The following is a 13,947-nucleotide window of genomic DNA, read 5'->3' as shown; positions in this document are numbered from 1 at the left end:
ACAGAACCCAACAGTTTTGATACCTTATTACTATCTTTTAACATTCAAGAATTGTTGTGTTAGAGAAAGATAGACACAAAATGGCTTCAGTATATAAAAGTTCTTCACAACATGATTTACCACATTTGCTATGATTAAGACTGCAGTGATGTGTTTAGGTTTAGTTTTAAAACTCTTCAGTCCTCAGTAGTTCTGGACAGACTGCCTGTATTTGAGGTCTGAAGAGGGCTAACGAGGGGTCCCCAGTACATTCAGAATTCCTGCTGCCAGTGGGGCTCGACCCAGGATATGTGTCCAACAATCAGTGCTAACTGAACATTGATGTCTCCTTCTCCCTCCACTAACTTGGCGAGAGCCTATGGTAGGTATCTGGCTTTAGGTCAGCGGCAGTGCGCACACGTATGTGTATTGTGTGTGTGTGTACATGTATGTGTTTGTGTGTACAATGCTTGTACAATCTCCATGGGAAGTTATATTGCAACTTCTATATGAGTAGACACACAAGATCGTGTTTAATAACTTACAATAATTTAATAAATTTCCACATTTGGGAAAAGGAAATGATTGTTTTAAAAACTTGACAATCTTTTAATTAGGATTTTAAAGGAAGAGAAGGAAAATTGAGATAAAATTCCCTTCTTAAAAAAAGCTAGAAAATTTCTGTGAAAAATTTCCATGAAATTATTAAAAGCTTGGAAAAAATATCTTTTTTTTAATTGGAGTGTAAAATTTAGACTGCCTTCTGTCTCTCCAGCAGCCACTGAAGATTCTGAGTAATATACATTCTGAGGAATGTGTTAGGGTGCAAATGGAGGGGGAAAGAAGAAACTTTTAAGATGTTAGTGCTTATCAAAAAGGAAAGAAAGATGTTTAACAGTGAGAAGCACATCTTGGGTAGAGAAGAAAAATTATCTACTTGGGGATGGAGGCTCTTTAATGTCTAGTGATGTTCACAATCCTAACAGTGGTAGGGAACCAATTAATTAAGTGAATGGACTCAGTCTCATAAGGACAAAAGCCGCGTGAGATCATTACCGTGGAATGAGTACGACGAGGATCCAAGGTGGGGAGGGAGTTTTATCATAGAGTCACACAACTTGATGGGTGGAGGGAGGGATGAGTAAATGAAAGGAGAAATATCTGGTGTGGAAAAACAATGTATATGAATTTTATAAACTTTGCATGTAAACAAATATAAAATTGAAAAAGAAAGAAAGAAAAAGTAGAAAATTCAATGGTAGAGAAAGTATGTTGGAGTTAAAACTTGGAGAGAATCCTTTTGAATAATCTCCTTCCTCTCTTGAATAACCAGCTGGTATCCCTGTTTCCCTCATTGGTTGCTAGAGAAGTTTTTGGAAGGCAGCACTAACATCTCGCTTTCTTATAAATGGTATTAGCTGAACTGATATAATACCTTTTTCTCCTTGTCTTGAGAATGCCATTACTATGATGTTTTGGTGATCTGAGAAAGCTTGTTTGGTTTCTAAAAATTGATTTCAATATTGCTTGCTTTCTGGTAAATGTGTTTTTCATTTTGTTTTCTTTCCCTTGGTCTTTTTGGCTGCCTTGCCATGTTACTAAAGGTATTGATTTGCAGACCCTGCTGGTATTACCTGGCTGAGAAATTTCAGATTTGGGGTAACAGTTTTGGGGAGAATAGAAAATGTTCACTACAGTATAAAAAAACAAAGAACATTTACCTTTACCCTTTCATATGCAAAATGTACTACATAATAGCAAAAGACATTCAAGGGGCATATTAAAAATAAATAGCTTTCAAAATTCTATGTTTTATAGAAGAATAAGGGATAATTAGGTAGTTGGATTTCCTAGCAATATTTATCTTCAAAAAAATTTCATTCTTCTGTTTGGGTTTGTTTCTTCTTCCTCACTGGCCAATGAAGGGGGAGCAATATTTATTTATTTTTTTATTCCTGGTGTTGTTTTTGTATTGCTCAAGTCTTTTCCCATCTCAGTCCCATTCAAAGTTCCCAGGCTCCTGTCCTATATGTCAACTTAATGAGCATAGTTTCTCAAGATCCCCCTGGGATTGGCACCAGACCCGAGAGGTTAAGGGATCAGCCCAACTGTACTGGCTGCTTATTTATCAATGGTTCATCTACTTGTGTAGAAGTTGGCCACTTAGAAAGTTGATCCAGCCACCAGGGACTATGTTACTATAAAGTCACACATGTGAAATTGTTTATTTGACCCACTGGCCCTGAATACCATTACCTGCACATTTTCTAACTGAAGAACATCCTTATCTTAAAGAACAATATGAAAATGATGTGCAAAACGGCTTGCCACAGCGCTGAATCACCAAAAGCACACAAATTGACATTCAAATCACATTAATGATAAAACGACTGAATAGAAAGGAGTTGCCAAATAGATCTTGAAATATGCAGCCATTTCTGTTACTCCTGAATTCTGCTTTGCTTGGTACCTTGCTAGCAGCTGCTGATAGCCATCACATTTTAACTGACATTATGGCCTAATTTTGAAAATCTTTTTTGTAGTTAACCACAAAGCAGAAATGCTTTGAAGACACTGACATCCAGATTTTCCAAACACAGTGTCAAATCTTTTAAACGACCTCATCTTGGCATTTTCATACCCTCCTTAGCATCAGCAGTGTTCGGTTTCTTGGATTTTTTTTTAAAACTCAAGGTACGTTGCTAAATGAGTAGGTTAATGTGGATGTACCTTGGAATTCAGCCACCCTTAAACATGCATTTTCATGCAATTAAAAGATAACAGGCTTTTACACAGTCTTTCACGTTCTCCCCTGATTTTTGCAGTGTCAGCTTTTTAGAAGGGCTTTCAAAATAGATCATGCAATGATATGTATGGCTAAAGGAACTGCTATGTCTAGAAAGAAAACAGAGAACTTATTTCAGTTTGACATGAGGCAAGCTGAGGGCATCTGTACTTTCTCCCGCCTTACAAATGCTTTGAGATGATCGTGATCTTCCAGTCCTAAGAGAGTCTGAAGCCAAAGCAGCTTCCCTGGCAGGCTGCAGCGCAGCATCAAAAGTGTCTGTCTCAGCCTCCTCGGGACCCACCTCTTCATCAGTTATAAACAATTTGGACTCCCTCCATTTGGGGTAGAAATCTTGGCTGCCTCTGGAGCCACTTGACTCGCTCCCTGAAAGCTGTATATTCAGTTCCTCTGATGACCTGATCAGGTTTTGCACAGACAAGGATTTACCCAAATCCTTTGGCACCATGGGATGGACAGACAGTAGAGTTTCTCCTCCCATGTCAAAGCTTTTCCTCAGAGAACGGTCCTTGGTCAGATTGGACTGTGCAACCTGAACACTGTCCTTGGAGGCAACAAGGCAGGTGGTGACGTCTTGTAAGCTTTCCTGTAATCCTGTGGGGTTCGAGTGCAGGGGTTCTGGCCTGGGCAGATGCTTGATGGCTGGGAGAGGAGGTGGAATCTGTAAAGTTGTTGGGGCTGCTGGCTTGGGTGCCACATTTATTTGGTTTGCAATGTTGTTGTTGGCCACCATGGAGGAGCCATCACTTTGACTCACTGGCACCTGTGTGGCTTGACTGTGCATAGTAGGGCTAAGCGCATAGAAGGTCTGAGTGCTGAACTCATTTGGTGTCAGGATGAACTGCAGGCCCCTCGAGATGTTGGCACTGGCTGATCTAGATAAGCAGCCACTGTTTTGTGTGGAACTGGATAGGTCTTTGCTATCCACAGGGCTCTGATAGTCAGATGTCTGTTCACATTCAAAAGGTGGGATCTGGAAGGAGGCCAAAGTGAGGGCTGAGGCAGAGCCTTTCCGGAGGACCTGCTGATATATGTCCAGCAGGCAGTCCAGTTTGGACTCAATGGACTGTACCTGTAAGGGGGATAAATGATCACAAATAAGTATAACATGTTATTAAAAATGAACTTCACATCAAAACAACTATGAGATATCATCTCACCCAGTCATAATAGCAAAATTTAACAGAACAGCAAGCAACAAATGTTGTGGAGAAACTAGAACACTTATTCACTGCTGGTGGAAGTGCAACCACTGCGGAAGGCGGTATGGCGCTTTCTCAAAAAGTTACAAATAGAGATACCATTCAACCCAGCAATTCCACTACTGGGAATATACCCCAAAGAGACCATAACTGACATCCAAGCAGATATATGCACGTCCATGTTTATCACGGCTTTGCTCACAATAGCAAGGAGTTGGAAACAACCTAAGTGCCCATCAACATACGAATGGATAGAGAAGCTGTGGTATTTTCATACAATAGAATACTATGCTACATTGAAAAATAAGGAACTCATGCAATATTATTCAAAATGGTGACTCTGGAGGACATTATGCTGAATGAAGTATCTCAGTCACAAAAGGACAAATACTGCATGGTGCCACTGTTGTAAAACAGGACTGACCTCGGGCTTTGGGGGAGACTAAGAAAGATGGGTTCAATAAAGTATACTGCTTTGAAACAGATGAGGGAGAAAGGGATATATGATTAGGTATTTTTGTCATGACAGGAGTCCAGAGCGAAGGCTGCATAGTGGAGTGGACCTGGGGGGAGGGATTGTAAAACAATGAAAGATTTTTTCTTTTACTTTTCCAAGTGGGTAGTGTACTAGGTAGGAGGGTTGGGAGGGAAGAAAAGTGCAACAATGAATAATTGGAAATCCAAAGTCACTGTAAATTTTCATTGAAATGAATAATAAATTAAAAAAAAACAAAAAAAATTAAAAAAAGAAAAGTTAAAAAAGAATGTGCAATGTAACAGTGATAGGGTAAAACAAGAATTTACAGAGAAAAGGGATGCTTTGGTACCTACATGGTTATCATTGGCAGTACCACCTTCCAACTCTTTAAAACAGACAACTTGTGTTCTCAAAAAAAATCACATAAGCATTAAACATATGCAACTTTGAGACTCCCCAGGCTAATCAGATTGTCTAACTCATTCTGTTCTGTGAATACACCCTGGACCTGTACTGCACTGTAGAACTGAGCTTATGAGATGAAGCTTTTAAATATCAATCAAAGCGACTATGAATAGAAGAATAAAGGAACAGAATGTTTCAAAATTAATATGTGGAACATTTCTGATTAAATTTGATTTGTAGATTCCTGAAAACTAGTCATTGTGTGTGAAGATACAGTTTTCAGGTTAACAAACATTAAATGTGCCATCATTATTATAATGAGGTTTTGTTCTATTTTTGAAAAGAGGGAACTAAAGAAGTGAAAATAACAAAAATGGAAGTGAAAAAAAAAGTCTTGGTTATTTTACTAATGAAAATCTACAGGTGCTTCCAGTTCAAATACTAACTAATAAGATGAAACTGCTCCTTATGTAAAAATTCAAAGATGCTTAGTAGACAATGTCTACATACAAAACTTTAATTTTATTAATTCTTTCAGAATTATATCAATCCCTTCAATACTTTAAATTGCCTATATACTGATTTTAAAAAAAAATCCTGGCTAAGACGTTAACCCGGGTACTTGAGTGGCACCTGTTTTTCCACCTTGACCACTCGGCCAAGCATGCTGAGGTCATCAGTGGTTTCATGCTCTGCGGTTATTTTGTCTCGGCTCTTCTTGTCTGATGTGATTTGCCCTTTTCCAAGAATTTGATCGACACTATCAGAAAAAAACAAAAAAGGTCTGATTATGAGTGCTGAAGATGGAGATTTGCTTAGACAAGAATGAAATGCTTTGAAAGGAATATATTACAATTATCTTTGATTTACATAAGGTGAAATAAAGATAAACTTTTTGCAGTTGATGTGCTAATTTTTCAACATAAGAATCTTGCACAAAATTGACTTTCTCTTTCTTATTCTGGCACATGAAGAAATCGCTCATAGGTGATCTGTCTTCAGCTGCAAAGGAATATGTTGCCACCTCTGGCCAGGCAGTTCCTGAATTCAAGCACTTCAAAATATGAGGAAATCATACTTTTCATTAATCTGTAGTTTGTTCTGTTATTCAGTGAGTACAGCTTCACGGAACAGTGTACATTTCATGAGCTGGAAGTCAAGCTTTGTTTTATGAATTCTGTAGTAGTTCAAAGACACTTCCTTTAAGGACTTAAAGATCAAGGTCTCCTATATAAAGGTTTTAATATGAACACAGGATGGAAAAAGATCATTTTCAGGGAGATTTAATCAATTTAAATGACAATTATATACTTTTTTAAAGTATGCGCGTGTTAGAACTGAATTATTAAAGTTATTGATCCATATTTCTAGTTTACATTCTGTATAGAAATACATGCCGAGCCCTCCTATTGCTGTGACATCTAATCTATTAAGCTTCTGTATAAGGACTGCATGTCCACAGTGTCTGGTATACATAACAGGATTAGAGTTACCTTTTGAATAAGTGAGTAAATGAAAATTTCTATAAATGTTCAACAAGTTTTTCTATTAAAAATCCAGAAAGGGTCTCACCATGGGCTATATGCCTTTGTTGTGGACCATAAAGTAGGAACAGACTCATAGCTGACCCTCCAGTGGATTTTCAGAGGCAGTAGATTATGTGGGAAGAGATTGACCAGACTCGAACTGCTTGCCTTTGGGTTGGCACTGCAACTCCTTACCACTAAGCCACCAGAACTTTTTAAGTGTCTGTGTTGTTGTGTACCATTGAGTTGTAACCAACTCATAGCTCACCCTCCAGATTTTCAGAGGCAGGAAATCTCATGGGAGGAGATTGTCTATCTTTTTCCCATGAAGTGTCTGAAGGGATATAAAAATATTTAAGAGACACTTCCTACCAAAAAATCAACCCAACCCAACCCAACCCAACCCTCCAGCTTCATTGCCTTTGGGGAGAGTCTGTCCTTCCAGGACAGAGCAGAATTACCCCTAGGGTTTCCAAGGCTTATTTACAGAAGCAGACAGACTCAACTTCCTCCTCAGAGCAGCTGGTGAGTTTCAACTGCTGACTTTCTGGACAACGATCCAATTCTTTAACTGTTGTGCCACCAGTGCTCCAAGTCTCCTTATCTCACTTATAAAGTATTAATAAATTTTAAAATGTAGATAAATATGTGACTGTTAAGAATCAAAGCTCTTAAAATCTGAATTGACACATAATTTGGTGCTGATATAACACATTCAACCATACGTGATTAGAAGTAACATCTCAGTTCATTTCTTTTAATTACTCAAGATGAGTATGGGAAAGACTGTATATTTAGCATTATAGCCTAACCTAGCTTAACCTCACTTACTCTAACCTAACTCTAGTTTTCACACATGATCCTGTAACTTGCTGCTTTGTTGGTTCATGGAGACTGGAGTATGTTACAATAGATGTGTGCTCCATAAGATTTCAATGACTGATTTTTCTGTTGTAGATTGCTAGGCTTTCTTTCTGAGGTGCCTGTGAATAGACTTGAACCTCCAACTTTTCAAAGAGTAGTCGAGCATTTGCACAGTTTAAGTCTATCTAGTAGGGAGTTCAGTTGGCCTAGTGGTAAAATGCTATGCTGCAATCCCAAAGACATGCTGTCCAAATCTGCCAGCTGCTCCACAGGAGAAAGATAGGAGATCTTCTTCCATGTGAATTATGTGCCTCTGAACTTGCTGGAGGGTCGGCTATGAGTTGGTTCCAACTCGATGGCAAACAACAACAACAGCAACAACAAACCACAAAAACCATCACCACCAAATATCATGTAGGACAGAGAATCCCCCAAAATACCCCCAAAACAAATAAAAGGCAAGAATGCAATTTGAATACACTTGTTTCTCTGATCCAGCATGCCAAAATAAAAGTATTTCATTTTCTGAAAATCCGATAAAAATTACACCCTAAATCAGTTGCTGTGGAATCAGCTATGACTAAATGCGATGATTCCATTGGCTTCAGAGTTGAACTGGGCTCCTTAGGGTTTTCACGGCTGTGGCCTTTTGGAAGATCTCCAGGCTTTTCTTCTGAGGCACTTCTGATAGTAGCAGGGTACTCAATCATTTGTGTTACCTGAAAACTATTTCTGGGATCTGTTGTTGATGTTGTTAGTTGCCAGTGGGTTGATTCAAACTCACAGTGATCTGCAGAGTTTATCTTTCAATGTGACTTTTCCTAACCATTTTTTTGCTATGTGAATGGACAAATATGCAAATAGTGTATGTTAACCTATCCACAAAGGTTTGGCTATTTACATACCACAAGGGAATTGGTTAAGTCTCAACAATCTACAAAGGGCTTAGGGGTTGGCTATTCTCATCATTGAATTGAGCAAGTAAGCAGCACAGTGAGAGGCAGACAGATGTGGCACCAGTGAACAAGAAGCAAGAGAATGTAGGACACTCTTCTTGCTCTATATCCACCTAGGGCAGCAACATCTATGGCTGAACTAGAGACATGACTGGAGGCCTGAGATGGAACCTTAGTGGAGGAAAGCCAATATTGGCAGGACTGAGAGCTTTGTTGGACAATTGGGAGTGGGAAACCAATATTGGCAGGAGTGAGAATTTGGGAACACTGAACAAAAGCTACAAGGTTCAAGACTGAGATGCCTTTGTGCACATTCAGGGAGCTGTCTTGACTGTATTCTGTTAATAAACTGGACTATAACCTTTTGACTTCTCCAATATGGTTCTGTGTGGCCTGTGAGCTATCACATTGGATTCTGGACCCAGCAGAGCAGTAAGATTGGGATGAGAAGAAAGAGGCACGTCTCTAACCTCATGGGAATTGGTTTTGTGATACTGATGCTGTGGACTAGGACAGATCCTCTTTGTGAATTTAATAAAAGACAGATGTGGCCATCCCCAGGCAGCCCATGCTTTTTTAACATGATAATAAGTGACAGGTTAATAAAAATCACAAAAAGAGTGCATCAAGGATGCATCCTGTCTTCATACCTTTTCAATCTATATGCAAAGCAGATCATTTGAGAGGCTGGACTTTGTGAAGAGGAATGTGGCATCAGGATTGGAGGAAGACATTTGCAGAGGGTCTGCAATATGGATTGAAGCTCAATATCAAGAAAATGAAGATTTTCACCACCGAGTCAATTTGAAGATGACAGATAAAGAAGATTAACATTGCTAACAATTTCAGCTTGCTTGATCCCACAATCAACACTCTTAGTACCAGAGACCAAGAAATCAAAAGACAAACTGCATTAGGAAAATCTGCTCTCAGGGACATCTCCAGAGTGCTGCAGAGCAAAACTGTCAGTCTAGAGACTAAGGTGTACCCAATTCAGGCCATGGTCTTTGCAATTACTTGTTATGCATCAAAGAGCTAGATAATGACCAAAGAGAACAGAAGTAGAACTGATGCCTTTGAGTTGTGGTGCTGGAGAAGAGTATTGAATATGGACGGTCAAAAGAACTAACAGGTCTGTTCTGGAGAGGGTGAAGCCAATCTGTTCCTTGGAGGCAAGGATTTTTAGACTCCATCTCACATAATTTGGGCATGTTATCAGAAAGGATCAGTCCTTGGAGAAGAGTATCATGCCTGGAAGGGTGGAGAGACAGCGGTGGAGAAGACCCCAGATGAGATGGATTGCCACAGTAACTGGAGGTGGGAGGTGGGGGGCGGGTAGGTGTGTCAGAAACAGTGAGATTAGGTCAGGATAGAGCAAGGATCGGAGCTACTGTGCTTAGGGTCACCATGCATCATGGTTGACTCAACGGCACATAACAACAAACAACAATAACAACATGACAGAGCAGAACTGCTTCATAGAGTTTGTTAGGCTGTAAAATTTATGATATCCGATTGCTATGCCTTTTCTCATGTGGTGTGGCTGGTGGTTTTGAACTCTTAACCATTCTATTAGCAGCAAAGTGCTTAACCATTGTACAGCCAGGACTACTTCTTATGCCCTGTAAATGAAATATCACACAGACAGGTTGATTGTGACTCATAGATACCCCCTCATATCAGGTTTCTGAGGCTATAACTTTTAACAGGAGGAAATTTCCCATCTTTTTCCTATTGATGGGTTCAAGATGTTGGAGTGTGGCCTTTTTGTGGGCATCACAACATGCTTGAGACTACACAACTGTAGAAATATGGTCAAAGGAAGGCAAGGCCTGATGTGGACCAAATAGTCAGGTTAAGTTTTATGGAGGAAAAAGAGCTTATTTCTAAAGAACAGTTAGGATTTAAATCACAGCAAAAACAGTAAAAGGAGCATTAGCAGCAGGAATGATGACATTAGCAACAACCATTAATATTTATTGAGTATGTCAGATTACAATGTATTCTAAGTTACATATGTTAACTTATTTAATTCTCATGGCAACATTATGAAACAAGCACTAAATAAGTTGGGAGGGTTGCTTTGTTGTTTGTTGGGTTTTTTCTTTTTTTCTCAAACACATGAAGAAATGGAATACTGTTCATAGTCAGGAGCTCTTAGTACCTGATTCCCACCCTTAAATAAAAATCAATATTAAAAGAAAAAGTACAGTTATCCACCAAAAATGTTGAACTATGAAATTCTGAAACTTTCTCTAAAACAGAGAAATTCCTCCTACATAATTTCTATGTCCATTTCATCACAAAGAATAACATTTTATCACTTACCGTGTTTGAAGGCTTTTAATTCTACACAGCATGTCCAGATGGCCTGCAGAATACTGTTCAATGACATCTTTTACATCATATGGGCGTAATGTTTCTTTAAACTTCCGCTTTGCAACATGAAATTTCATAATTCTGGAAAAATCAACGGAGTAACATGTATCTATCTAATGTCATTAAATACACTGTTGTTGTTAAGTGCTGCTGAGTTGGAACTGATTCATAGCTGACCTCCCAGTGGGTTTTCAGAGGCTGTAAATCACATGCGAGCAGGTGGTGGATTTGACCTACCTGTTCTTGGGTTGGTGGCAAAAGTCACTAGGCACTAGGTCACTAGAGCTTCCTCCTCAAAGTAATAACTTGTGAAAATACAAGAAATTCTGGAGGAAAAAGTCATACATCAAATTGTTTTATGCCTTTATAGATGCAACCCACAATTTTGGTACATAATTTAAGAAAACATTTTATAAGACCCACCTTGAGAACAGAAAAGAACACTTAAAAAAAGAGATTAAATACTAAGTATTGTACCCTTCTAATGTTCACTGAAACTGTAAATTAAAGTAAAAAATAGTATTCTACATTTTGTATGTAATGCTGAGAACTCCAAGTTATAATTTTTAATGATAACAAAAAAATGAAACAAGACAAAAATTCCTCAAATCTGTTGCTGTGAAGTAGGTATCAATTCATCCATTTAAAAGCTAAATGATATTGAAATCGTTTTTAGTGATGTTATGTGCTGTTGAGTTGCCTGTGACTCAAAGTGACACTATGTACAACAGCTCATAACCATGTCCTGTCCTGAGCCAGACTCACTGACTCTCACACACTAACCCCTGTTGCCCTAGTTACTGTATCAATCTGTCTTAGCTGAGGTCTTCTTCTCTTGCACTGTCCCTCCACCCTTCTGAGCATGATAGACTTCTCCAAGAATCAATCCCTCCTGGTCATGAGCCCAAGGTATGTGAGGCAGAGCTTTAAATTCCTATTCTTCAAGGAGAAACTTGGTTTCACCATTCCAAGACAGAACTATTTGTTTTCTTGGTATGTTCAAGCTATTTTTCACAACTCAAAGGCATCAATTCTTCCTCTTTCATCCACACCATTATTCAGCTCTCTGATGCATAGCAAGTAACTGCAAAGACCATGGCCTGGATCAAGTGCACCTTAGTCTCTAGACTGACATTGCTGCTTTTCAGTACTCTGGAGAGGTCCCTGACAGAAGATTTTCCCAGTGCAATTTGTCCTTTGTCTGCTGATACCAAAGGAGTTGATTGTGGAGCTGAGTAAGCTGAACTTGTTGAAAATCTCAATCTCTTCTCCATTTATCATGGTTCTGCCAATTGGCCCAGTATTGAGAGTCTGTCTTCTTAATATTGAGCTTCAATCCACATTGAAGTCCTTAACCTTCTGCATCAAGTACTTCAGGTCCTCCTCAGTTTCAGCTAGCAAGGTTGTGTCATTTCCATAATGTAGGTTGTTGAGTGTAACTATGTGAATTTTAAAGAAGCAGATGTTTATGAAACTTTATTTTTCTAAAGGTCTATATACATTTGTGTATGATTTACGAAAAACTTTTACAGAAATTTCTGCAGTGCATTATTTGATTAGCTAAACGAGTAGCTTTTGTTTTAAACACACACTGACACATTGACTAAGATTAGGTGCCTAAATTTTTCAAATCAGCTATCTCTCTCATTACAATGTCTCCACCAATATAGACTTCAGTATTTCACCCGTAAGTTCCATGATGCCATCTACAGTCAATCTACCCATGATATTCAGTTGCTTGATTCCTGATGAAAGCAAAGAAGTATAACATTTAAATGAACTTATTCAGCTTTATTGCAAGTAAATATTATACTGTTTTTCAACTAAGTGGCTTTAGTTTTCAAATATTAATGACTTCCATTGCCACATTGATGGATTATACAGTGTGGGACCCATTTACTGTTCCTTGGTGGAAAGTGGAAAAAAGTTCAACCTACACGGAAGACACTGACAAAGAACAAGGCTTCAGGAGTTGATGGAATACCAATTAAAGTGCTTCAGAAAACATATAATGCTGGACATGCTCAATGACGTCTGCCAAAAAATAGGGAAGCTAATTCTCTGACCAAATGACTGGAAGAGATCCACATTTGTTTCCATTCTCAAAAAAGGTGATCTACAGAGAGCTCTGGTGGTCTAGTGGCAAGAAGCTGCACTGCACTCCCAGAGGTGCACAGTTTGAATCCACCAGATGTTCTGCTGGTGAAGGAGGGAAATCTCCTCCTGTACCAGTTAGATCTGATTTGATGGTAAACACACACAAAATAATAATAAAAAATTAATTAAAAAATCAATTAGAAAATATTAATTAAAAAAAGAGATAGCGGACTATCTCTGGATACATATATTTTGTGAATGAAGAGAACTAGAAATGATTTAGTCTGTCCTTAAGGTTTTATAGTTTAAATAGAACATTTTAATTCTATTAAAAAAAGTGATCCAACATAATGTGGAAATGATCAAACAAAATGACTAATATTGAATGCAATTAAAATTACGCTGAAGATTTTTTTTTAAAAAGCAGCTGGAACAGTACATAGAGAACTGTGAGAAATTCAAGCTGGATTTAGAAGAGGCTATGGTACCAGGGATATCATTGCTGATGTCAAGTGAATCCTAATTGAAAGTAGAGTACCAGAAGTATGTTTATTCAACTATGCAACAACATTTGACTTTGTAGATAACATATTATGGCTAATACTGAAGAGTAGGAATCCCAGAACACTTACTCTCTTAACAGACCAAGAAGCTCTCATGAATAGAGCAAGGACACAGCATGATTTAAACTCAAGAAAGCTATGCACTAGGGCTGTATGCTTTATTCATACCTATTCAACTGTACGTGAGAAAAGGATTTAAAAAGCTGGACTATGTGAAGATGAATGTGGCATCAGCATTTGAGAAAGACTAATTAATTAATAGCCCGTAATATGAAAATGACACTATCTTACTTGCAGAAAGTGAAAAACATCTGAAGCATTTACTGCAGAAGACCAAGACTTCTCTATGGACTATATCTCAACATCAACAAAATAAAACCCTCATCACTGTACCAACAGGCAATATTATGGGGGAAACAGAAAAGAATGAAGTTGCCAATAATTTAATTTTATTTGGATACACCAACACTATCCATGGTGATAGCAAATAAAACTTCACAGAGGAAGACCATTCAGATGGCCAGTTGACACAAGAAGAAATGCTCAAAATCACTAGCAGTAAGAGATGTAAATCAAAACTAGAATGAAATAGCATCTTACCCAAGTAACAGTGGCAAAATTTAGCAAGACAGCAAGGAATAAATGTTGGAGTGGATTTGGAAAGGTGGGAACTCTCATACACTGTTGGTGGT

At 38.4% G+C, this 13,947-nt stretch overlaps 1 protein-coding gene across 5 annotated transcripts in view; it reads right to left on the bottom strand.

The window, feature by feature from the left end:
- Positions 1-1,620: 1,620 nt before the first annotated feature.
- Positions 1,621-13,947, bottom strand: part of KCNQ5 (potassium voltage-gated channel, KQT-like subfamily, member 5) — a 997,522-nt gene continuing 985,195 nt past the window's right edge. For all 5 annotated transcript variants that reach the window (XM_006899395.1, XM_006899397.1, XM_006899399.1 and 2 more), the window contains 3 exons: positions 10,545-10,676; positions 5,504-5,630; positions 1,621-3,857 (listed from right to left, as the gene is read on the bottom strand). In XM_006899395.1, coding sequence (XP_006899457.1) covers positions 2,895-3,857; positions 5,504-5,630; positions 10,545-10,676 — 1,222 coding nt within the window. In that variant the 3' untranslated portion in view covers positions 1,621-2,894. The remainder of the gene's footprint in view (positions 3,858-5,503; positions 5,631-10,544; positions 10,677-13,947) is intronic.

This window comes from Elephantulus edwardii, unplaced genomic scaffold, assembly GCF_000299155.1.
Source record: "Elephantulus edwardii isolate Elephantulus edwardi_28Jun2011 unplaced genomic scaffold, EleEdw1.0 scaffold00255, whole genome shotgun sequence".
In the NCBI taxonomy this organism is placed as follows: Eukaryota; Metazoa; Chordata; class Mammalia; order Macroscelidea; family Macroscelididae; genus Elephantulus; species Elephantulus edwardii.
This window is presented reverse-complemented; position numbering and strand designations above follow the sequence as displayed.